Source organism: Antechinus flavipes, chromosome 3 (genome assembly GCF_016432865.1).
Source record: "Antechinus flavipes isolate AdamAnt ecotype Samford, QLD, Australia chromosome 3, AdamAnt_v2, whole genome shotgun sequence".
Classification (NCBI taxonomy): Eukaryota; Metazoa; Chordata; class Mammalia; order Dasyuromorphia; family Dasyuridae; genus Antechinus; species Antechinus flavipes.
The window spans coordinates 330,743,649-330,771,148 of NC_067400.1; the positions used below are offsets into that span (position 1 = coordinate 330,743,649).

The following is a 27,500-nucleotide window of genomic DNA, read 5'->3' on the forward strand; positions in this document are numbered from 1 at the left end:
AAAGAGACAACAGAAAATGCCCACCTCACTCATTTGCAGAGATGGAAGGTCCATGGACATGGTATATTGCATATATTTTTGAACTTTTTGGATGCACTGATTGGTTTTACTGACTGTTGTTGGTCTATTCTTTCTCTCTCTTTAAAACATTACTTGTTATATGGTATGGATCTCTGGGAGGGGGTAAGGGGAGTAAGAATGATGGGAGAAATTTTGGAGATAATAAAAAAAAAGATAAAAATGTTTTAAATATATGTCTAAGAAAACAAATTCAGACAAATCTGGGGAAACCCTTAAGAACTGAATCAAGAAAACAATTTATGCAATAACCAAAAAAAACTACATGGGGGAAACAATTTTGAAAGAACAATCAATTCTAGAACATAGAAGATGAAACCTACCTTAAATCTTCTCACTAAAAGGAGATGTACTAGAGTTAAGAATGAAATACATAATTTTTGACACAATGTGTAAATATTTTGGCTTAAATTATATATATTTTTGAATTTTTATTGTTTAGGAAAAATTTTAAGGAGAGAAAGAATAACATACCAAAAAAGAGAATTAAGACAAATTAACAAAATATATAGAAGAGAGCACAAATTACAGAAAGACATACAGACAAATCAAAAGTATTTAAATCTAACATACTACACAAATATAAATACATAAATATACACATATCAGAAAGCATTCATTTGACTTTTATGACATGCAATTCTTCTTTCTTTGTGCATAGCAACAATCCTATTTATTGATGTTTATTAAGATCATTCTAAAAAAAAAAAATGAAAAGGAGAAAAAAAATGAAGACTAAGGGTTAAAATTATCCAGATGTATAAAAACATGATGTGTACAGATGAAGTATATTCACTAAATTAAAAAAAAAAAATCAGATTGGGGGAACTCTTTTTATCCTTAAAAGAAATAAATTAAGAATAAGGAAATGAAATTATGTATAAAAAATTAACACCTACATGCAATTCTTTATTCCAAAAGAATATGTATAAAACATAACTCTAAATATAGAATTCTTAGATAATAGTACCTTTAAATGTAGAGGATGCTTAATAAATGTTTAATTAAAAGAATAAAGAATTCTAGAGGATATTTTTTACCTTCTAAAATCATGCTAATGCTAATCCCAGAGTAAAGACACTTAATAACTTTTTTATGTCATAGACTTACACCCCCTTAGTGAAGCCTATGGATCTCTTCTCAGAATAATGGACAGGTAGAGAACACAATGGATAGAGTATGAGGCCTGGCTAGAATCAAGAAGATCTAGGTTCAAATCTAGATTTGGATATTTATTAGTTGTATGTTCTTAGCATGGTGCCTCACACATAGGAACTAAATAAATGTTCATTGTTTTATTATTATTATCATCATTGACTTTGGGTAAGTCACTTATTCTCTTTATCTCAATTTCTTCAAATACAGAATGGAGACAATAATAGCACCTAACTACCAGAGTTATGAGGATTAAATTAAATATCTGTAAAGTACACAGCACATTGCTTGGTATATAGTATGTGCTATATAAATGATTTTTTATTATCACTGCCATTGTTTTTGTTGTTGCATATGTAAAATACATAGGATTATAAAATAAACAACAACAACCAAATGCATGGATCTCCTAAAATTTAGCCATAGAACCCAAGGGACTATAAGACTAACAACCTTTTAATTATAGAGCCTTTTAGAATCCTTAGTGTAATTGTTAAAAACAATACCATGATAATCTAAAAATATTTAGGTAAATTCTGACCATAAAGAATGTTGCAGAAGGGATTATAATGCTGATGAGAGATTAGCTTAGAAGGATGTTAAAATTAGAAGGAATTCTAAGATTCTATGTATTAAATAACAATAATTCACCATGAAAAAAATCATTATGCAATGATACTAGGAACAGATACTAATTTAGTTATTAAATTAAGTTAAACAAAGCATTGCGATCATTAAATATCATAAAAAATATACCCATTAAAATTACAAAGCTCCCAGCTATGTTTGGCTTCTACTTAAATCTCATTATTATTGATAGTTTATAATATATTAATCCCTCAGGAGGTTAAAATCAGAAAGATCCTGAATATAACAAAAATATCAGCATTTTCTGGTAAAATATACATATCAGCAGTTTTTAATGGCACTAAACATTCTGAAACAAAGTGGAGGCCCATTGAAAATGGCTGAGCAAACTGTTCCATGTGAATGGAACTGAAAACAAGATAGGAAATGGGGAATTCAAAGGAATATTAGACGCTTATGTGAACTAAAGAAGCACAATAAAGAGAACAGATCCAGTATAACAGTGAACACAAAAGAAAATGCTAAAAAAAATAGTGACTCAAATTCATCTTGGCTTGGAGATGATGAAACACACTTTCCACTTTCCAGTAGAAAGGAGACGGGGACACAGAATGCTGGATATATTCTCAAACATAATCCCTCTGTTCTCTTTTGTACGATTTCTTTTCCTTTGTTGTTACAAAATAGAGTTCAAATGGAGTTCAAAATAGACTTGATGAAATGATGTCAAAATGACAATGTTGGCTACAATATACTGAACAACATGTCATCTTGAAAGGTGCTTGTCATACCAGGCATCTTTTATTTGGGGAAATGATGAACAATTAGTCCACAGAAAGGATTGTGGAACTAGAGATCTCTCCCACTGCTTACAATCAATTCCACCAAATATCTTCTGAATTTATTAAAGAATCTGCTACACTGGAGTGGTAGAAGAGATGTCAACCACATGTATACTGCTTATATATATATAAATCACACATATCTAACCTAGATATATATATATGCATTCACATCCACAGGCTTTCTCAAAATTCTTCAGGCAACAGCTTCAAACTTTTTGAAGTTTTAAATTTAAACTAAGTTTTTTTTAAATTAGTAAAGTTTTATGTTTTAATAGTTTAAAACTAAACTAAGACTTTAGAGATACTCTATATGTGTAAACAAAACAAAGAATTATGTGGTATTTTTTAAGTTTATAAAATCCATTACTCCAGGCAAAGGAGGCTAGAGTGGTTCACAAATGAGAAAATAAACAATGGTTATGACAGAAAATTAAAAATTTTGACCCCCAAAACTTTTTATGCAGCTAAGTTGAAGAGGTAATTAAATGAGAAAAGATTTTTTGTTGAAAATTCTTTGATAAAGATTTGATATATAAGATCTACAAAATCCTGATTCAAATATATAGGAATGAAGCCCTTTCTTAATAGAAAAATGGTAAAAGGATATAGGCCGTTTTCAAAGCTAAATTATACTAAGCAAGCCTGAGGGATACCTATTACATGTATAATAATACATAATAATTTCTACTTCCCAGATGAAGAAAAAATGGCCCATAGAGGATTAAGCTGATTTTCTTCTGTGATATATTTGTTAAGAAGGAGGAATTAACTGAATTTAGATTTCTTCTGAAAACAAGTACCTCATACAATTTCTCTATAGCTAAACAAGTTTTGGGCAAAACCCTTGTATCTGTTGGGCTTCAAGGTTCGTCTCAATTCCGATTTTTTTTTTTTACCATTAATATTGAAATTCAAGAGAAATTAATACCTGTTTAGAAAGTACTTTCATGTAGCCCACACTTCCTCGACAGTAAGCTTCAAGTATTACACCAAACTGCACTGAAAAGGCAGGAATGTGCACCTCTGACCTAAAGAAATTCAATAAGAAAATGATTAATTTATCAACATGCATATTACATTGTCAAAAATAGGTGGTTTTATTATGATTCTAAATTGTAATGGTAGCATTTAGAGTAAAGTTAAAATATTTGCTATTGTTGACCAGAATCCTCCCCCTATTTAATTTCCCCATTTGATGTCTGAGACAAGAAAATATCAGGAATTTACAAAGCTCTTCAAGTGGTGGAGGTAGGGAGCAGAAATCAATTCTTTCCTCCACAAAACAATAGGAAAACAACTGATTCATACTCACATGGGCATCAAAGTTAAAAAAAACAAAACAGTATATTTTAAAATCATAAAAACTACAATGGTTGAACAATGAATATAATCTCATGTGCATATATCCCTTTTCAGCAAATTTTAACTTTGCATTAATCAAACATAAGAAGCATAGCTAAAAGACAAATAAAACAATTTTTGACAGATATGCATTCATCTATTTTTAACCTGAACAACCTTATTACAAGAGTATAGAGAATTCAAATTAGTATAAATCGCTATAATTTTCAATTTTCATTAAAGGAGAGAAAAAAATGTATAAAATGATTGAAATATCTCAAACAGAATATGATGGATACTAAAATGCTAAACAGTTTTAAGCTACTAAAGATATTAAAGTTTAAGCTGTACTATGGAATCCCTTTTTCTTTCCAAATTAGTTAAATTTGCTCATTTATCATGTTGGATTATCGTGCTGAATAACTTCACAGGAATACAAGTCACTTCCTTTTTCCCTCACCAAAAACTTTTTAACTAAAATCTACTTACCTAAGATGCCAAAACAGAAACTGCCCTATCCTCCTATTAGCAAGTGCTCTGTCTAACATAAACCTAGATAGGGCACAATCAAGAAAAGGTTCGTATTTCAAAACTTGTACAAGTTGTAGAAGATACTGAGATAGTTCTTCATCACTGAAACAGAAGGAAGATCAAGTCAAATATAATATTAATGAACAACAGAAAAAGACTTTATTATAAAAATACAGGTTTTATAAAAATATAAAATTAATATATCAAAAATTAAAGGAACATTTTGAAATACATAAGTACATAAATAAACATATATAGGGTTACTAAATATCCTATGATAGTTCTACCCGGCTAATCAATTATATCTACATTAAATTATACATGTGCATAAATAATAATAAAGGAAAGCATATGCCACTACACATTTAATGAGTGGTTCAGAATCAAAGCTAGACAGCAGGTAAAAATAATTTTATTACTTCTTTTCCTATAATTCCTTGACTTTCAAGTCAAACAGGATTGTTAACTCTCACTGTTCCCTGAAATCAACGTACCACCTCTTGCTTCCTTGCCTGTCCATAGACTTATCCAACAAAGCTAGAATATTATCTCCTAATCTTCTCTTTATGAAATCGCTATATTCCTTCGAGGCTTACAACTAGCAAATCCCTGATTTCTAGATTATTAGTATTCTCTCCCTCCACAAATTATGATATGTAGTTACTTAACTGACCATATATACTCTCTCTCTCTCTCCTTGGTAAATCAATAAACCTTTTTTTAAGTGATCAAGATGTGCCATGTACCATATAAGCACTAAGGAGAAAAAGAACAAAACATTCCCTGCCTTCAAGACTCTTAACATTTTATAGGGGAAGAAAACACTTATGTACCCCTCTTACCACATACACACAATATATAAGTGGAAAAGGGAGAGAGACACTATCTGGGAGGATCAAGGAAACTTCATGTAGAACATATGAAGTAAACTTTGAAGGAAGTAGGTATTCTAAGCAGTGAAGATAAGGGAAGAATGTATTACAGGAATGGGCAACATTCAGTTAAAAGACTAGGAGATAGGATGGAGTATTCATGTACAATGAACAAGAAGTCCAATTTGGTTGGAATATAGAGTATACAGTATGGAATAATATGAGCCTTGAAAAGTAGGCTTGATCAGGTTACGAAGGGCTTTAGATGTTAAAGGATTTTATATTTGACTTAAAAGGTACTAGGTAGTCAATAAAAGGTAGTCACTAGAGATATTATATAGGGAATAAAAGGAATAGAATTGAATTTTGTGAAAATCCACTTTGAAAGCTGTATAAGGGACAATTAAGATGAGAAGAACTTAAGGCAAGAAAATCAGTTAAGAGGCTGAAACACTCAAGGAGGGAGGTGAAGTGGGACTGAACTAGAGTAACAATTATACGAAAAGAAGGGGACATAAGAAATGTTGTAGAGAAAAAAATGACAAGATTTGTGATTTGTTTAAAAATAAAAGATTAAATGTGGGGAATAGGTGAAAATGAAGAGTTGAGGCTTCAAACCTAGAAATTCTCTTTTGGACAAGTTAGATTTGATTTGCCTACGGGACATGAATTCAAACTGCTCCAAACGTAACTACCTTTGGCTAGATCTGTGGCTAGATCTCAAAAGAGGATCAGGTATTAGAAAGACTAGCAATATACAGATTTCGAAGTCATCTACATGGAGATAATAATAAAACTCAAGAGGATTAATCCAGTCACTAAGACAGAGGGGTAAAAAGAAAAATAAGATAATTTATAGTTGGGTATTCAACTACATAATTTCAACAGTGACCAAAAATAATTAATTTGCATCAACTAATTGGCAATATGAGATACAATGAGACAAGAATACAGTTTATAATTATTTAGCAAATCCTTTATTTAGATTTAATTTAGAGCAAATCAAAAGTATAAGTAGAACTTCAAAGCAAAAGCTTAAAATACGAGAGACTATAACATTTTTAAAAGATTAAGAATCTAGGAGATTTATGTAAACCTGGTATGCTTAGTATAAATCATTAAAACAAATTCCTTAAAGATACTACCCCATATACTTCTTAGCACAGTTTGAATTACTAAATGTAAATGAAAGTAATAAAATTTCATTTTTTTAAAATTTAAATTTAGGGGGTGTTCCTTATCTCAAAATTTTTGATTATACATTACCAATTCACCTTGCATCTTTGAAAAACTAATTAATTAAACTAAAGTCAGCAGTATATTCATGATAGGAAATTCTGACAACTTGTCTTTTTTTTTTCTTCAGCAGTATTTACATTAAAAAAAAGTATTAAGTGGATTCAGTTATCATCATTGAGACAAACTAAAAAACTATAGAATGTACATCTTAATGTAGTTAGTGATTATAATGTCTAAAATTATCTAAACTTAGTGGTTAGCACTCAAAAATAAAGGATGATAAACATGGGAAAAGTGTAATGACATGGCAAGTAAAGTCAAATTTAATATGAGATTAAATCTACTAAAAGAAGAGTGAAAACAGTGAAACATCAGATTAAGTATCCTATGTTTATTGAATGAATTATATTAATCCCTAATTGTACTATCTTGTAGAAATTACTTATTTCCCTAACTATACTGATGAAAAGTTACAAACAAAAAATTTAATAAATTTTAGAAAATCAAGTTTAGTCATGGAAGAGGAGGTCCACCAGAAGATAAATACAATAGATGTATATAAGTATTGAAGATAAGTACATTAGCTACATAAGCATTTGATCTGCTTTGTGACTCAACCAGCTTCTTCTCTCTTCTTTTTGTTAGAGACCAAATATATGCTTAGCGTGTGTACAATGATTTAACTGAGCAAAAACTTCTGATTATACTAATAAATTAAAAAACTAAAAATGAACTAAAACCATTGCCTTGAAATCCGTTCTTTTCTCATAGAAGACTGACAAATAATATAAATGTTTTTATTTTGCCAATTACAAACCAAAAAGACAATAGAAAAGTACCTCATTTGTTTCAAGCAGCCCACTGCATACTCCCTTACATACTGGTCTGGATAATTAAAGTCTAATAATTCCAATGCTTCTCTAGGAGGCAATTTAGGCCATATCTGAAGAAGAGCCTGTAGCTGTTGAAAAATAAAGAAACATTAATTAAGATGTACTTGTATTTTAAAGTCATCACTGACCATTAAAAAAAAAAAAAATTATAGAATTGACAAATTTAAAATATGGTTCTAGGAAAAAACTTACAAAGCTAATAAATTTTAGCCAGCCCAGTTTTAAAAAGGGAAAAAGGGGAAGGAGTGGTGAGGGTGGGGAGGGAAAAGTAAAGAGGAGAGACCAAAAGCCATCCGCCAGTAGATAAGCATTTAAATGAACTGGACAGTTCTCAAAAGACTGCTCAAAAAGTATAAACTACTATATCAGAGAATGCTCCAAATTACTAATGAAAAAGGAAATGCAAATCAAAACAACTCCAAAGTTTCACCTCACAGCCAGCAAACTAACAAAAATGTTAAAAAAAAAAAAAAAAATTGATGGGGATGGTCACTTTTAGAAGGTGTGGAAAGACAGGGACACTATAGTGAAATTTAGAATAGTCAACCGTACTGATGGCATACTTTCACCTACCTGTAAGGGTAAACATTTAGGCAACAATGTTTGCTAAATAATTAGTGATAGCAGAATCAGCAAATAAATCTATAAAAGAACTTCAATATTATTAATAAAGCAGATAATAAAGAATATCTTCTAATTCTGCAAGACTGAGGCAAACTGATGCTTTGAGTTATATTTTGTCAAAGCTAGAAATCTTACTATTTAATGCTGATTCTAATCAATCAATTAAATATTTATTAAGCATCTGTAATGTGTAAAATACTGCGCTAGGTCCTGGAATACAACAGGAAGGATAAAAGAACTTCTACTCAGAGATAATCAATCTTACTTATTCAACCCTTATGCTTTCAAAAATCAGAAAAGACAAAGATATTATTAAGAGCCAGATACTAGTGATTTGGTTGAACTTACCTGAGCAACATCTTCAAGTTTGTTCCATTTGACAGACAGTAGCAATTTTGGCAATGATTGGGGAAAATTTTCTCTACAGTCTTGTCTCAAAGTCCAAATAAGATCCATTTCATTCTCACATAGTTGGGATAAGGGATCCCTCTCCATGATTTCTTTGAGCACAGCATGAAATTTTTTCCCACCTCGACTCTAATAAAGTAAAATTTATGAGATTAAAATAAAACTAATCTTTGTTGATTGCAAACTATTAAAGACATATCTTACTTTATTATTTTCTACTAAAATGAACAAATACTAATATTTACCAAATTTTTTTTTAATGGGAGAGTGGGTACCTTGGTCTTCTTGATTGAGACTCAAACAATATTAATTGATAAGCCATGGTATTTCAATAAAATAGCCTTTCAAATAAAATAGGCTGTTTAAAAAACAACTAATTCCATAGAAGAGCACTAGGTGGCAATGTTGTCATTTTCTTCAAAAATATTACATAAACAGAACTATGTTCTGTTCATACCTACGTACCCCATTCTTTTACCATTTTCCATACCTAAAAAGCAAATATTCAGAAAAAACAATTTCCTTTGTTTTTTAATAAAAAAGGTTTAGTGAAAAGGGCAAAAAGGGTAAATGCAAACAAAAGGGGCAGCTTCTTGATCTGCTTCTTTTATGTTTCAATACACAAAATATTCATATGCAGCATTAACATTTAAAATTAAACATTTTTTCCTATTTTTATTCTCAAGATAATATATTAAATAAAATAGTACATTTGTTTTATGGCACATTCTATGAAGTTTGGAATAAACAACAAAGGTTACTTTTAACATATCTGTACATTTTTGGAAGATCTTGTTCTAGTCAAAACCTTTTACTCTTAAATTTTCTTTCTGCCAAAAGAATATGAGGATCTGTACTGCAAAAGAAGGCAGCTAGGTGGCATAGCTGATCAAGTACTGTATTTAGTCAGGAGGATGAGTTCAAATCCTGCCTCAAACACATAGTGGCAGTGGGATCCTGAACAAGTCCCTTAATTGCTCTCTCCCTTTCTTTCCTCATCTGTAAAATGGAGATAATAAAAGATTATTGTGGAGCTAAAAATGAGATGACATTTGTAATCTTTTAAGCACTATATAAATATGAGCTGCTATGATTTCAACCTGGGTTTCATATTGGCATGTCAATGATTTTTAAACTATTATGGTATCTATAATGACAGGGTTTATAACAGCACATCAAAATTCACCTTGAAATGTTATTTTTGTACTAATTATTTTTACTAATTCTATCTGCATTAGCCTGCTTTATTTTTTAAATTAATTTTAATTCCACTATACCTTCAGTGGAGTTAAAGCTCAATCAAAAAAAGCTGATGCCTCTGTACAACCTCAATCTACAAAAGGGCTCAGATGTAAGCTCTTTTCTGGGATGGAACTGCTTTTTTTTATACATCAAAAAGTATTGAGAATCATTACATTTTCTCATGTCCAAATCCAATCCTTTCCCATTCAGCATAAGATTAATTAAGGACATTTTCATTTTACTTTTGTAATAAAAAAAATTTATAAGTAGAAAGGAAAAACTACTAAATCTGATGAATTTATGTTCCATGTTTGTGTTGGTTAAGGTATGTGCATCATAAAAGAAAGTTAAGGTGGTAGGTTCTAGATAGTGAAATTATATAAAATCATTCTTGTATAAGACCAGGAAAAGCTCCTAGGTAATGCAGTGGATAGAGCACCAGTCCTGAAGTTAGGAGGACCTGAGTTCAAATCTGATCTCAGACACTTAACACATCCTAGCTGTGTGACCCTGAGCAAGTCACTTAACCCCAATTGCCTTAACAACAAAAAAATACACACACACACACACACACACACACACACATATACCAACAAATTCCTATTTAAAAAATTGTTATAAAGGTTCATGGTCATAGGTTAACTTTGAGTGCAATGAAAGAAGTTAGTCTCACATTTTTTGGATTTCACAATAGCCAAATCTGAGACTTAAGTATCATTAATCTCCAGTTCTGTGCTATTAAGACTTACAATTTTGGTGCAAGTTGAGATCAATATCTAAAAATACAAGATCTGAATTGTAGAATGTGATAAATGGGAACTGTAATACAGGGCATAGGTAAACAAAAAGAGATTCTGTTCAAAGGTTAAAAAGTTCTCACCTGAGCTTCAAGTAACTGGTTATTTGACAAATATGATGACTTAAATGTTGTTTCAAAAAGAAATTTGTAGAGGAGTTGAAAAGTTTTATATGTTAAAAAAACAAACTTGGTTTGGTTAATAGAATGATTAATAAAAGGAATAGGTGGCTTGTGTCAGAATTACTGTTAGAAAATCCTTTTCTGAAGGAAGTGTGGTAAAACATGCACCCTGAAAAAAATCTAATTCCATACTTTAGAAATACCCCAGAAAGTAGGAGTCAACATGCAATCAATAAAGACATATTAAAATACTAAATACAACTATCACCTATAAGGCCAACAAAAATCAAATGATTAACAGAATAAGTAGGTTTTTGTAATATTTCCAGATGAACTATCTGGAATTAAAGCGCATGTGATTTAACATCTGTGCATCTTATCCTAGCAGGCAGAAACAAATATCATAGGGACCTTTGGAACCTTATAAATTAACAGAAAAGGTTTGTAAATGAGGATTAAGGACAAACATGAAACTAAAAATTCATACAATTTATTGCTCTAAACACAATGGACAATTGGTGCATTCACAACCCTATCATCACTACCAAATTAACCTAAGTTGTCTAGATTTAGCCTCATTCTTCTGTTTTATTGTAATATAAAAATCCTCATTAGTATATATTATTTATAAACTTTTCCTGAGATCTGAGTTAACTGAGAGTTTCTAAGGGGCATGTAGGCACTATATATGTTCCAAGAAAAAAGTGAAAAGAAAGACAGAAGTAAGCTATTCAAGGGACTAAGGTAAGATTGGGCAGGAAAAAAAAAGATGACAAAGCTGGCCCCAGCATCAGTGCTTTCAAAAGATGAAAGTAGTTTAAAAATAGTTATCCCCATTCAGATTATGACAGAACCCACAGATAATAAAACTGGGGATAAGGAACCAAGTCTTTTAATTTTCCAAGATAACTCATTATTGCTTTATCTTTCATGGATTTATTATCCAAAATGGCAGAAATCTATTTACATTCTGTATAATTCTTTAAGTTTGTATATTCTTCCCTCAATACTTGAATAAAACTTTCTATTTATTTTTCCTAATTTTTTCATGTCAAACTTTTCAAAAGGTTTTATAAGTAAATAAGATATATGCAAAATTTTTCAGCTATTAAATATACTATTTGTGACTATAACTTTTCCCATTTTAAAGCTAACAAGACAGTAATCAAATCAAATGTTTATGTAAGCATTGTCCTCAAATGGCTAAAATTATCTTTCTAACCTCTGATATTGCATGTTGAATACAGCTGTTATAAATCAATTATCATCTAAAGATTTCTTTTCCTCCAAAATTCTCTTTCGATTAGGAAGCAAATAATTTAATTCAGAAAAAAAAAGTAAGCAAAGAAGGCAGGGCCATGCTCTATCCAGCCACTCCTGCCTTTATTGTCCATTATTTGACTGCCTGGTGCTGTATTGTTACCAGATGGGAGGAGAGGGAAGTAAAGAACAACTCTTCATCCCCACATTATAGTTGCTACTCTGTGGACTGGCTTTGTACTAGAGCTTTGTGGTGGGAGTAGTTTTAAAGTAGAATTCTAAAAAAGTAAACTAGGAAGTAGTTATGGAGTAAAAAATATAAAAGGTATCAAATATGCTAAATTTGGAACTATGCCCAAAGGGCTATAAAACTGTATATACCCTTTGATCTAGCAGTGTCACTACTGGGTATGTATCCCAAATAGATCATTTAAAAAAAGGAAAAGTACCCACATGTACAAAAATGTTTATAGCAGCTCTTTTTGTAGGGGCAAGGAATTAGAAATTGAGTGGATGATCGCTTCTCGGCCTTTTGGCTAAGATCAAGAAATTGAGTGGATGATTGAGGAATGCCTGAATAAGATATCATGTATGAATATAATGGGTTATTATTGTTTTATAAGAAATGATGAGCAGGAAGATTTCAGAAATGCCTAGAAAGACTTACATAAACTGATGCTGAGTGAAATGAGCAGAATCAAGAAAATACTTTACACAGTAATAGCAAGATTATGTGATGATCCACTGTTACAATTAGCTCTTGTCAGCAATGCAGTGATCAAAAATAATTGCAATAAACTTGGAATGGAAAATGTCATCCATATCCGCAGAGAACTATGGAGACTGAATGGGGATCAAAACATAGTATTTTTACCTTTTTAAAAAAATTTGTTCTTTTTTCTTTCTTGTGGTTTTTCCCTTTTGGTCTGATTTTTCTTATACAACATGACAAACATGGAAATATGTTTAAAAGGAAATACGTTTTAAATAAACCTATATTAGATTGCTTACTGTCTCGGGGAAGGAAAAGGTAACATAGAGAGAGAAAAAAGGAATGCAAAGTCTTACAAAAATGAATACTGAAAATTATCTTTATATGTATTTGGAAAAACAAAATAGTACTGAGAATAATAATCATGGCAAGCAAAAGTTGTTTTAGAGTTCTTAATAACATTATCAGACTAATTATGTTAGACATAATTTCAGTTGAAAATTGTGTTGAATATGACCTAGGACATAAAAAAAAGATTAGAGATTTGAAGTCAGTCGACTTTGGAACATTTCTGGCCCCAACTTCCAGACTGCATATCACCATTTTCACATTTAATTACCACTGCTGTGACCTGGGCCAAATCACTTCCAGTTGCCCTTTGACCTCAGTTTTTTTAACTACTAAGTTTAACTTTAAAAATTCTCAAATATTCCTATCCAGTTCAAAATTCCTTTAAAAAAATAGCTAATATTTATATTGTACTTTAAAGATATTTTGCAAAGTCTTTGACATATGTGATCCTTACAACACCTCATTTTACAAAACTGAAGCTCACAAGTGATTTGTCTGTTATCACACAGCTAGTAATTGTGTTAGCCAGAATTTGAACTGAATTCTTATAGTTACTCTAAATTATATCACCCTAAGGCATAATTATTTTGCACTTGCTAAGAGTGAAATTCAGTTACTATTTATCATTGGGGTTGAAAGATTTTCCTATTATACTTATTTATTTACCTTTGCGCATTCCCTCTTTTAGATTTCTCATGTAAAATAAAACTAGTTCTTGTTTTTGCTAGAATTCTGATAAATCATCCTATTTTCCCATATGAAACATACTTCCTTTTAGCTTCCATAAACCAGGCTAATGATACAACTCACTCTAAAAAAAATCCTCAGCACCAGATAGAGTTACAAGTGAATTCTACTAAACTTTTTTTTTTTTTTTCTGAAGCAATTGGGATTCTTAAGTGACTTGCCAATGGTCACACAGCTAGAAAGTGTTAAGTGTCTGAGGTCAAGTCTTCCTGACTTCAGGGCTGGTGCTCTATCCACTGTGCCACCTAACTGCCCCTTCTACTAAACATTTAAAGAATAATTACTTGTAATACTGCATAAACTAACTGAAAAATGTATAAAGAAGGAGATATGCCAAATTCCTTCTGTAACACAAATATGGTTTTAATACCTAAACCAGAGAGGGCAAAAACAGAGGAAGAAATGATACACGAAGTTCTCTAAAGAAGATAAAAAATTTAAATAAAATACTAGCAAGGATATTTAAAGCAATCTATTAGAAAAATCACGTACTATGATCATGATCATTATGATCTTTATGTTCATTATCACAATAAGCATAACTGACCATATCAGTAACAAAAACTACAAAAATCATATCATTGTATCAATAGATGCAGAAAAATCTTTTTAAAAAATGCAATACCAATTCTTAGTATCAAGGCAAGAAAGAAGAGGAATCAATTTAGGTTTTTTTTTTTTTCAAATGACTAATAGTATTTAGTTAAAATAAAAAGCAAGCATTTGCTGTAATGGTGATAAACTAGAAAATGTCTTCTCCAGTATGTTCAGGGGAAAAAACAAGGATGTCAGTTATCATCACTAATATTTAATATTGTTGTTGTTCATTGTGTCACACTCTTTTCTCTGTTATCGCCCCAAATCTGTACAGAATCAAGTTCATTGTTTGACCTTCACTCTTTATCAGAGTCTTTTACTTCAGAGTATTTAAATGTCAGCTTCAGTTTTTATCCTTTTAGGGAATAGTCTGAATTAATTATATAATAACTGATTTGATTGCCTTGCTAGCCAAATGAGTCTTCAAAATCTTCTCCAGCACAACAATTCAAAAGCATCAATCTTGCAGCATTCAACTTTCCTTGTAATTCAACTTTTGTAGCAATATGCTGCTATTAGAAAAACCACAGCATTGATTATATGAACCTTTGTCAACAAAGTAATGTCTCTGCTTTTTAATATGCTGTTTAGATTTGTAATAGCTTTCCACAAACAGAACAAGTTTTTTAATTTCATGGCTGCAATTGCCACCTACAATGATCTTGGAGATCATGAGAATATAAAAGCTGACACTGCTTCCATTTGCCAGGAAGTGATGGGACCAGTGCTAAGAATATACTCCAAGCAACCTTAACTTTTGGCTATTGATTGCATCCAGCCTGATATTGTGCATGATGTCCCCTGTATATAAGTAAATAAAAGGACATTATACAGCTTTGCCATACTCCTTTTCCATTGTTTAATCAATTGTTCCATGTTCAGTTCTAACTGTTGCTTCTTGACCCACATTCAGTTTCCTTGGAAGATAAACAAGATACTCTAGTATTCACATCTTTGAAAATTTGCAAAATTTTTTGTGATTTATGCAGTCAAAAGTTTTACTGTAGTTACTGTACTGAAGCAGAAGCAAATATTTATCTGGAACTCCTTTGCTTTCTCCATAATTTAACAAATGTTGGTAATTTGATCTCTAGTTCTTCTGCCTCTTCAAAACCTAGCTTGGTCTTCCAGTAATTCTTTTTTTACATCTTGCTGAAGCCTAATTTCCAGAATTTTAAGTATAACTGCTGGCATGTGAAATAGTGCAATTGTCCACTAATATGAATATTATTTGGCACTGGCCTTCTTTAGAATTGTTATATAAACTGATCTTTTCTAATCCAGTGGTCATTTGTTGAGTTTTGCAAATTTGTTTGGCATATAGACTGCAGAACTTTTAACAGCATCATCTTTTAGGATTTTGCTGGAATTCCATTATCTCCACTAATCTTATGTTTGCAATGCTTCTGGCTCTAGATCAGTAATCACACTATCTTGTTTATCGGTTATATTAAGACTTTTTGTGTATTCCTACCAACTCCTCTATTTTTGTTTTTGATTTTTATCATTCCCGTTTTGGCACAAAACCTTCCCTTGATAACTCATTTTCTTGACAAGATCTTTTGTCCTTCCTATTCTAATTTTTTTTCTATTTCTTTGCATTGCTCATTTAAGAAAATCTTCTTATTTCTCCTTCCTATCTCCTAGAATTCTGCATTTCATTGCGAATATCCTTTCTTTTTCTTCTATCCCTTTTACTTCCCTTTTTTCCTCAGCTATTTTTAAAGCCCCATCAGACAACCATTTTGGGTTTTTGCTCCTCTTTTCCTTTGGAATGCTTTTTGCTTCTGTCTCTTGGACAATGTTGTAAAACTCTTTTTCATAATTCTTCAGACATAATCTATTCATCACTTCCACTTCCTATTTATAAGGGATGTTATTAAATCATACCTATATAGTCTGATGATTTTTCCCTATTTTGTTCAACTTAAATATGAATTTTACAATAATGATCAGCTCTTGGCCTTGTTTTAACTAATGTACAGAACTTCTCCACCTTTGGCTGCAAAGAACGATAATTAATTTGAAGCCAATGTTGATCATTTGATGATGTACATGTTTAGAGTTGCTTTTTGGGTTGTTGAAAAAGTTTCTCCATGACTAGAGAGTTATCTTCACAAATCTCAAAATTAGTCTCTGCTCTCCTTCATTTTGTACTCCAAGGCCAAAGTTGCCCATTATTCCAGGGTTTTTTTGGTTTCCTACTTTAGCATTCCAAATTCCTATGTTTAATGTGACATCTTTTTGAGGGTGGTGGGAGGTGAAGGGTGTTATTTCTAGAAGATGGTATAGATCTTCAAAGCACTGAGCAACTCTGGCCTTTTCAGCATCAGTAGCTGGAAAAGACCTGTATTACTGTGATGTTGAATGATGTGTCTTCAATTCGAGACATATCATTTTGTCATTTTTGAGATTCAATACCCATACTGGTTTTCTCATCTTTTTACTGACTATAAAGGCTACCTATATCTATCTCTAGATATAATTATCTCTATATAAGGGATTACTGTCTATAGCAGTATGCTTAATGATTACCTGAAATAAATTCACACATTCCCATCCATTTAAGATCATTGACACATAAGATGTTAATATTTAATCTCTCCATCTCCAGTTTGACCACATCCAACTTACCTTGGTTCATAGTCCTTACCTTTCAGATTCATGTACAATAGTGATCAGCATCAGACTTTCCTTTTATCACCAAATATGAGCTTGCTTTTATTTTTAGCTTTGGCCCAATTGCTTCATTCTTTCTAGAGCTATCTGTAATTGTCCTCCAATCTTCCTCAGTAATGCATTGAACACCTTCCAACTTGAGAGGCTCATTTTCCAGGAATGTGAGCATCCATGCTCTTGTATTTATTGGGAAAGTTTCTAGTATATCTTGTCCCTCCTCACCCCCCTTCTGCCCTCCCACCCTCCACTCTCTCCAATTGCCTAATATTTGCTTATAGTTTTAGATAATGCTATACCCATGTTTTGTAGGGTTTTTAGGATAAGTGAGTATTGTACTTTGTTAAATGTTTTCTATATCAATTGAGATAATCATGTGGTTTTTGAATATTTTTGTTAATGTGATTAATTATTTTAAAATAAATCATTTTCCTAATGTTGAACCATCTTTATATCAATGGGATAAAGTCAACTTGACCATGATAAATATTATGGTTGAATTTCTGCAACTCCACTGATAGGATTCTATTTTTTAAATTAGAATCAATACTTATTAATTGTAGAGGATCACAGACAATGGGGGAACACCAGGTGAGGTATAAGACCCTTCAGCCCAGAGGGAACCTGCTAACAATCTTTGGTCGGCTCCCCATCTCCCTTAAGGGCTTTCGGTGCCCTTAGTGCATGCTAGTGTTTTGTTACATGAGGGTATGAGGGTATAAAAAGGGGAAAGTCCTTGGAATAAACGGACTCCATTTTTCTACCATTCTTTGGAGTCCCGCCTCATCACCTCTCCACTAAAACAGTATATTTTAACCACCCTGGCATGGAGGATCTAGAAAGCACAGTATGTTTTGTCACCCCATCTTGGGGGTTTTAGAAAGTAGTATAAGCCCCTGTGGGTGCTCTAGAAAGCAGGACACAACAATTAATGATATTGGTCTATGATTCTTTTGTTACTTTATCCTTAAAGTATGGTTTATGTATGGAACTATATTTTGTAAATATGAAACACATTTTATCTTTCCTTAAATCAGTAAAGCATAGTTCAGAAGCTACTATACAAGGTTTTTACTGATACTTCAGTCATCAGAACAATCCTTCATGAAATTACTTTGGCTATGTTTATTTGTATACAGTTGGTATTTTTCTAGTAAAAATACAATTTCTTTTAAGGACAAGAAATATTTGATTTTTTAAAAAATTTACATTACATGCAATAGGTAATATAGCAGAACCTTAAGAAATACTTGAAATAAATATGCTATCTAGACACTGAATAATACTCAGAAGTATAGTGACAAAAAAGTTGCTATTTTTACCTTTGATACTTACAGATACATTACCACTGTCACTACTTGCAATTTCAGCTGCCTTTTCAATAATCTGTTTTTAAAAAAATACAAACATACCAAGATTAATTAAACTGAATAACTTAATGAATCAAAAGGCTTAATTATACTGATATTATATAAAATTTATTATAAGGTAAAATATTGATATAAATCCTTTAACTTGGGAATTATCTAAAAGGCATTATGAAGCAATGAAAAACACCATTTGGAGAACAGGAAAAATCCATGCTCCACCACTAATGAACTTTATGACCTCAGGGCTTCTGGTACTCAATTTCATATATAAATGAATAATTTAGTGTATCTATCTTGCAAAGGTAAACTACTCAAAGGCCACCCACTATAATTCAAAGGGGTATAAATGACCAGAATCCTAATCTCCCAATTTCCAATTCAATGTTCTTTTTTCATTCTGCCATGGGGAGAATACACATTATTTCAAGGTATATCATGGGAATAACTGAAAAATGCTATTAATTCCCTACAAGTCAATTATGTGTATACAGAAAATAGTCACCTTACCTTATCAAAAGGAGGGTAATAATAAGGCTGTTTTTTATTCTCAGGGAATTTAACATGTAAAGTTGTTGCATTTTCAAAATATGGATTTGTTTGAACAGTTCCCATTGGATTCAACATTTCTTCAAGTTCGTCTAAAACAAGAAAATATTTTTAAAATTTTTTAAAAATAAAACAAATCCTTATTACTACCAACCCTCAAAAGTCAAGTAAATATACAAAAAAAATGATCAAAATGCCTGTTTGTGCTAATGCTTAACACAAAGTTTTTATTACAATGTAACTTACATTAAAAAAAAATTGACTTTCAAAGTAAAAAATAAAGGAAAATATGAGGCCTATGCTGGAAACTATATTTATACTCTACAATGCACTGGAATCTCTTTTTATCTTCAGACACATAGCAGATTCTATTTCCTTAAAAACAACATCAGAAACACCTTCCCTAGATCTTGATACTTTTTCTAAATACCACACAGAGGATTTCAAAGTTTTTAGTACAGTTTTGAGCTTAAAACTGCACTAACACATTTAAAGTTACCCTACATTAACTTTTTTTCATTACCTAAGTTTTGAAACAAATAATACTTACCTGTATTTTCACCTTAACACTCTACAATCTAGTTTTAACATACAACATCATACAAAAACAGTAATTGTGAAAAGTCATTAACTCTCCCTTCTTTTCAAATCTAGATTTTCATCATTTATCCCTCACTATCTTTGATTTCTTTTTTGTAGCTGACACTGGTGTCCATGTTTTTCTTCAATGACCTAAATTAAGATGGTTTTCTTCTAACATCAAAAAAAAAAAAAAAAATCAAGAAGGAATGTTTAAAAATTACAAAAAACAAGCATGGACCCAAAGAAGAAATGCACTCCCCTTTGTAGAAGATAGGAGATCCATAAAGTATGTAACATTAAATATAGTTTTAAACATTTTTGAAATATTGTTGGATTTGCTGATTTCTTTTTTTTTTTCCTTTAAAAAATATTCTCTGTCCTATGGCACAGCTCTTAGGGAAAAGGAAGCATGCTAGGAGAAATTTTGAAGATGCAAAATCAAAAAATATCAGTATGGAAATTTTGAAGAAATTGTGCATGGAAGTTTGATTACTTTTTTTTTTAATTAAAGAAAGGATTAAAAAGTATTGAATAAGGCTGACATTAGTTTGAAGATTTATAGTACCATGTTATGTTATTTGTTAACTTGTAAAAGCCCATACAGTTCTTTGTAAAACATAGGTGAACAAAAAGGTCAATGTGAATAGGCAGAATTACAGATTTAGAATTGGAAGTTATTACAGAAGATACAAATGCCTCATCTTACAAATGAAGTAACATCAATGAAAGAATAACTGATCTACCTAAGGCCATAGTACTAAGTCTAAAGAACTTACAAAAATAGTATGCTATAACACATATGATGTGGTATGTGGCAAAGGTTAGATTTGCAATTCTTCTGACTCCAAAGTCTATGTACTTTCCACCATGCCTCAAAATATAGACAAAAATTAAAAAACCAAAGTACAAACATATTTTTGGAGTAGGAAGAGCTTAAAACATCACCTGACAATTGATTTTCCTGTAACAATTTCTAACTTGATATTGGCTATTTACATATAGGAGAAGTCATAAGAACAGCAAACATTTAAGGTTAAAAAAAATTAATGAAACATAGCTCTTTCCACAAAGCCCTACTAGTTTAGTCTTACTATTCCATTAAAAATATTATTTTCTGAACATCTTTACAATTAAAGGTTCTGATAAAGGCCTCATTTCCAAAATATATAGAGAATTGACTCAAATTTATAAAAAATCAAGCCATTCTTCAATTGATAAATGGTCAAAGGATATGAACAGACAATTTTCAGATGATGAAATTGAAACTATTACCACTCACATGAAAGAGTGTTCCAAATCACTATTGATCAGAGAAATGCAAATTAAGACAACTCTGAGATATCACTACACACCTGTCAGATTGGCTAAGATGACAGGAAAAAATAATGATGAATGTTGGAGGGGATGTGGGAAAACGGGGACACTGATGCATTGTTGGTGGAGTTGTGAACGAATCCAACCATTCTGGAGAGCAATCTGGAATTATGCCCAAAAAGGTATCAAACTGTGCATACCCTTTGATCCAGCAGTGTTTCTATTGGGCTTATACCCCAAAGAGATACTAAAAAAAGGAAAGGGACCTGTATGTGCCAAAATGTTTGTAGCAGCCCTGTTTGTAGTGGCTAGAAACTGGAAAATGAATGGATGCCCATCAATTGGAGAATGGCTGGGTAAATTGTGGTATATGAATGTTATGGAATATTATTGTTCTGTAAGAAATGACCAGCAGGATGAATACAAAGAGGCTTGGAGAGACCTACATGGACTGATGCTAAGTGAGATGAGCAGAACCAGGAGATCATTATACAATTCGACAACGATATTGTATGAGGATGTATTCTGATGGAAGTGGATTTCTATGACAAAGAGACCTAACTGAGTTTCAATGGATAAATGATGGACAGAAACAGCTACACCCAAAGAAGGAACACTGGGAAACAAATGTGAACTATTTGCATTTTTGATTTTCTTCCCGAGTTATTTTTACCTTCTGAATCCAATTCTCCCTGTGCAACAGGAGAACGGTTTGGTTCTGCAAATATTTATTATATCTAGGATATACTGCAATATATTTAACATATATAGGACTGCTTGCCATCTTGGGGGGGGGGGGGTAGAGAGAGGGAGGGGAAAAAATGAAACATAAGCGAGTGCAAGGGATAATGTTGTAAAAAATTACCCTGGCATGGATTCTGTCAATACAAAGTTATTATTAAATAAAATAAAATTAAAAAAAAATATATATATATATGTATATATATATATATATTATTTTCTGAAAGTTAGAATAAATTAAGTCTCATTCCTTCTTCTTTTGTTACTTCCACTATCCACAGCAAAATATCATGTGGCACTTTTGGGGGGGCCGATCTTTAATACATTGCCATATAATAATTGTGTCTTAATCCCTACTAGATTGTAAACTTTATAGGAGCAGGGACTATGTGGTATCTAAAAATTTATGTGTCCATCAGCACCTAGTAAAGGGCTGTTAAGTGGCACAGCAGATAAAGAACTGGCCCTGAAGTCAGAAAGATAGACTAATCTTCTCAAGGTTAAATCTGGCCTCATATCCTTATTAGCTTTGTGATTTTGGACAAATTACTTAAATGTGTCTGCCTCAGTTTCCTTATCTGTAAAATGAGTTGGAGAAGAAAATGGCAAATCTCTCCAGTGTCTTTGCAAGAAAATCCTAAATGGGATCACAAAGAGTTGGACATAACTGAAATAAATGAACAGCAATAAAATAGGGTTATGCATCATTAAACAGGTGCTGATATTTTATTAGAGAGGTGAATTCAACATAACTGGGAATAATTAAGAAACAAATGTTTAATTTTAGAAGTATATAGCACATATTCATAAGAAAGCTTTCTATTATTTTGGTAACTCAAGATATATAAGGAATTTAAGTTAATAATGATGTTTAATTCTTTATGAAAGAGAATAAAATAAACGTTTAGATTAGCACTGTGCTAAATGTCATTTTACACATGAACAGAAACTTCATGAAAAAAAGATTCTGCATAAAATATAAAATGATGTATGAACATAATTAAATATTATGCAATCTTGGCCACAGATAACATCTAATAAAATACATTATCCCCTAATTCCACACACATTAATGAAAAGTAGGAAATATTAAGTACAGAATACCACATTCGATATTGCTTTTTAGCTGGTTTTTCTTGTTGTTGTTCAAAACAGAGCACCCACTGGGAGGTCTCTTCTATCAAGAACTAACTGAAAGTGAAGTCACCAAAAAACTTTTAAATTATGAATCAATACTTAAAACTGATCCCTCCAATCAAATGGAAATGGGCTATGTAGCCTCTACTTTATTCCAAAATTTCAAAAAATTCCTTTTATATAAAGGAATATTCCATGTCCCAGGTACCTAAATGAGCATGTGTAAGCTCTCAATATATTTCAAGTCACAAAATGATCTGGAGATAAAATAGTATGCCTTAGAGAAGAAACATAAACATAAACATATTTGATACAATACATAAAAAAATCTTTCCATTGATGGAATATACAAAAATGATTTTAAGTGCTATTCTTTTATTTGAACTGAATAAAGAATTTTATTTGCAAAACTAATAAATATACAATATAAACAAAGTTATTCTAAAAGCCTCAAAATTAGAGTATAATTCATACCGGGAAATGATGACCAGCTGTGCAATATGATGTCTCCACTTTTCAGCTGTCCTTTGAAGTCAAACACCATGGTGTTTACCCATGCCACAGGATAATGCTATAGAAGAAAGGCATACCATATTAAAAATGCTAAAAATGAACCAGACACTTTAAAATACCTTGGCAGACCAAGTTAAGAGGTTTGATTTTTTTTTTTTTTAATAACTGACAATGCAAAGAAAAATCATGTTACTTAACTGTAAGAAATTTTTAAATGTTTAATTAATACCTACCCTTAATAAATGTGCCAAATGTAAACAATAAATAACCATACAAATGTCATCTTTTGGTAACAGAAAATAAACCACAATAATGCTAAGAAATCCTGCTTCAAATTGCTGTTATCTTAAAAAATAAAATATGGTAATTATTTTTACAGCTTTTTAATATTTAAATTTATAAAAATCAAGAGGGAAACATGAAATTAGATGTAAATTCTTACACAAATAAGTTAAAAATCAGTGATGAGAATGAAATGTAAAATAAAACCAATAAAATTTTGATTCACCTATTTATAATAAATTAAATTGGCTAACAATGAAATTCTGAATGATTTTAGTGTTCAGTACCTAGGTTATCATAAAAACATTTTTCACTTGGGAGTAGTGAGGAGGTTGATCTCATGCCTCAAGATAACTGAACTTTTTAACTCTGGGAGAGACTCTATTAACTGTAAAAATGTTTAAAAACTTAATAGCTAAAGTTAATAGCAACTTTAAAAGCAAAAGTACAACAAAGTTAGATTCTTTTTGAAAGTGAATATAAATTGGGGTGATTTTCTTGGTCCTTAATCTTATAATTATTTCCTATTCACTAGTGTATAACTTCCCTTATCATTTCAGCTAATATGAAATTTTACACTTGAAATCCAGCTCTTTTTTTAAAATTGGAGAAAATAACTTACCACTTTTCCAGCTTTCCTGATAGTCTGATATTTGGAAGGATTAATTGTCTTAGTTGACTTTTTTGTTTTCACTTTATCCACAGCATAAACCGCAAAGCATAACCTAGCCATTCTTGGTAAATCACAGATGTTAATATCAAATTCCAGTGGTTCACTCCAAACATGGTCATTTCTCCCAGATATCTCTGAGCTTACAACTGGTTTACAAAGAAGTTCAGTTCCATGAAAAAGTCCAGCCCTGACATGAACCTGAAATATATAGAAACAATGCCTAGTACTAAATATATTAAGAAAATAATCAGAATAAAAATTAATTCAGGTTAAAATAAAAAATTGGTTAGAGACTAAGGAAGAAACCCCTATCTCTCAAGCCTACATGAATTTTGAGGAAGAAAAAAAAGGATAATACCAGATGATAAAGGTAAGGGAGGAGAATAGTGTTGTGAGGTCAAATTGCCTTAATAAAATAAAATAAGCTAGAATGAGATTCGAATATATATATATATATATATATATAATACTATACAATCTCCTTAATATAAACAAGGGTTCATAAGCCTAATATTCAAAGGAAATAAGGTAACTGAAAAACAAAATCCTCTTTTCTCTTCAATCTGTGCTCACTCACTTGGCGATTTTGTTAGCTCCCAAGGGTTCAATTACCATTTCTATACATCTCTTTCATATCTTCCATTCTTTCCACTAATAGAAGTAGAGGATAAAAGTTGAAGAGAAGCAGTTTTAAGTTCACTAAAAAAGAAAAACCTTACCACAGCCACCCAAAATTTGAAAAGGATGTCTTGTAATTAGTGGGATTTTTTTTATCTGGAAGTTTTCATGTGGAGAATAAATTACTAATTATAAGGGCTGGAGGAAAAGCAATTTATAAGGGATCAACCACCTCCAAACCTAAGCCTCAAGGTACCTAATTGCTGAGCAAAACTAAGTCATTCTACATGGTGAAGGGCATCTCCCAGAAAAGTTTCATGACTGTCACCTTAGAATTAACTTCCAGAATTAGTCTGAAAGGCCATTCTGGAATTGACTGGACCATCATGGTCATCCTTTACAAGTTTGTTGTCTCCCTTCCCTCTAAAATTAAATTATTTAATTTGAAGTTGTACAAGTTAGTAAACTGTTCACTCTTTTCACCGGTAATCCCATTAATGAAAAATTTTCCCAAAAAGGTGACTGTCAAAGGGAAAGGACCTCAATGTACAAAATTATTCATAAAAGCAGTATTTATGATAAAAATACAAAAGTAAAATACAAGCCCAGTGATTATAAGTATGCCTACAAAATAACAGAATATGACCATTGCCATCACAAATGAATAGCATTCAGGTAAACCCAAGACTAATCTGAAATGAAAGTTAAAAAGGCAAAATCAATAATATATCATATACAATAACTACAACAAATATAATGACAAAAAATTGTGTCAAACACAAAAAAAGTAACATTGCTACCAAAGTTAAAAAACACATTCTGTCTTCTGTTAACAAATAATAAACTACAAAATGAAATCTGGAAAGTGAATAGTCATTTATTCACAATCATTATTTTTAGACTCCTTCAGTTAATGGTTTTTAACAAATATACCTTGTGGATAGGAGAGTATAATTTGGTTATTTCTTGGAAAGTTGTTGTATATTCATGTATATGTACAGTATGTATGTATGTATGTGTGTGTGTGTGTATATATATATATATAAAGGAATTTCCTTTTTTTAGTATGTGTGTATACACACACACACACACACACACACACACACACACACACACACACTATATATATATATATATATATATACACATACACATACACATACACACACACATACTAAAAAAAGAAAATTCCATATGCATTAATAGAATCAAAATTTTGGTTTACAATATGTGAGAAATCCATGAAATTTTAATTGCCACAAGACCTTTTTACCAAGGAACAAAGTTGATACTGCTTGGTTCTGGCAAGTGATCCTAAGTATATAATCATGCCAGAAAAATCATGGACTAATTGAGTAGCTTTCCTGTATTACAGTATTATTCTATTATCTGCCAAACAAAATAAGGGAAAATGCATACTTAATACTTTTAGAGATAAAATGCCTTGTAAGGTTTTTATGAAACTCTGTAGAATTACACAATAAATTCTTGTGTGTTAACAGCTTGTGGCCTGAGATACAGTCATCTTTTTTCTTCCAGGAAATGGTACATTTTCTGTGTTCAGCATGTTTTGTTTTGTTTTTTAAATAAAATGTTGTGAATGAGATTGTAGGGGTGAATAGATAACACGAGTTTACGTTGCTTCATATAAGCATATGATCAATCCAGTCCAGTTTCTTCCTCTTTAATGCCTATAAAATATGATCCTCACTGAAATTAATCTTTATAAATTAGATAAATGTTAAGTCTATTCCATGAAGTAAATCTAATTTTACCTGGTCTTTGAAAAATGACTGTTTTTAAATAAAACATTTCATCTCTACTCTTACTTAATTGTACAGAAATTGGGAAAATGCTAAACATGCATGACAAAATTTAACAGATGCTAAATAAATTAGTTAAATGGCCTATTAAGTGACAGGTCAATTCTAATATTAAATAAACTTACTTTGACGCTTTCTTCTGTGTTCAGTTTAGTCCCTTTAACCAATATAACTTGGAAAGGCTGGGTATTATCCCAAACATTCTACAAAAGAAGAAAATTGTGCCCATTTTATCACATTGAAAAAATTCTACACGAAGCAAATCAATGAAACTAATAAGAGAAGGAAAGCTGACAATGTGGAAAAAACAAAAACAAAAAATATTCCATCAAATATATGAAGATCTGAAGTATAAGATATAGTAAATTACCAAAAATATATAAAAACCAAGAGCCATTGGATAAGGATTAAGAGTCACTGGATAAGTATTTAAAGGATATGAACAAACAAGTCTCAAAACAAGAATTATAAACTTATTACCAACAACAGGGAAGGTAGCTGCAAATCACTAATAAAGAGAAATAAAATCAAAAAAGCTCTTGGTATTTTCAAATACCCATCAAGCTGGGAGAAAAGACAGCAATGGGAACAGTCAATATTGCAGGGTTGTAGAAAGACAGGCAGGTTCACACCTGTTTGATGGAATTATGAATTGTTACTCAAAAAAATTCTAGAAAATAATGTAGGAATTGTAATAGTAACAACAACAACATCCAGTCTTTGACTCTTGGCATTTTCTTTATAAGTATCTATGTTCCAAGGAAGTTAAAGAAAGAATACCCATTATTCATAGAATCACCTTTATAGTATCAGAGAACTAAGA

General features: G+C 31.2%; 1 protein-coding gene across 1 annotated transcript in view; it reads right to left on the reverse strand.

Moving 5' to 3' along the window:
* Window positions 1-27,500, reverse strand: part of PIK3CB (phosphatidylinositol-4,5-bisphosphate 3-kinase catalytic subunit beta) — a 166,804-nt gene that overhangs the window by 26,589 nt on the left and 112,715 nt on the right. The window contains exons 8-16 of the mRNA XM_051985635.1: window positions 26,803-26,880; window positions 24,186-24,434; window positions 23,243-23,339; window positions 18,956-19,086; window positions 18,414-18,464; window positions 8,515-8,703; window positions 7,489-7,610; window positions 4,497-4,640; window positions 3,595-3,694 (exon numbers count right to left, since the gene is read on the reverse strand). Coding sequence (XP_051841595.1) covers window positions 3,595-3,694; window positions 4,497-4,640; window positions 7,489-7,610; window positions 8,515-8,703; window positions 18,414-18,464; window positions 18,956-19,086; window positions 23,243-23,339; window positions 24,186-24,434; window positions 26,803-26,880 — 1,161 coding nt within the window. The remainder of the gene's footprint in view (window positions 1-3,594; window positions 3,695-4,496; window positions 4,641-7,488; window positions 7,611-8,514; window positions 8,704-18,413; window positions 18,465-18,955; window positions 19,087-23,242; window positions 23,340-24,185; window positions 24,435-26,802; window positions 26,881-27,500) is intronic.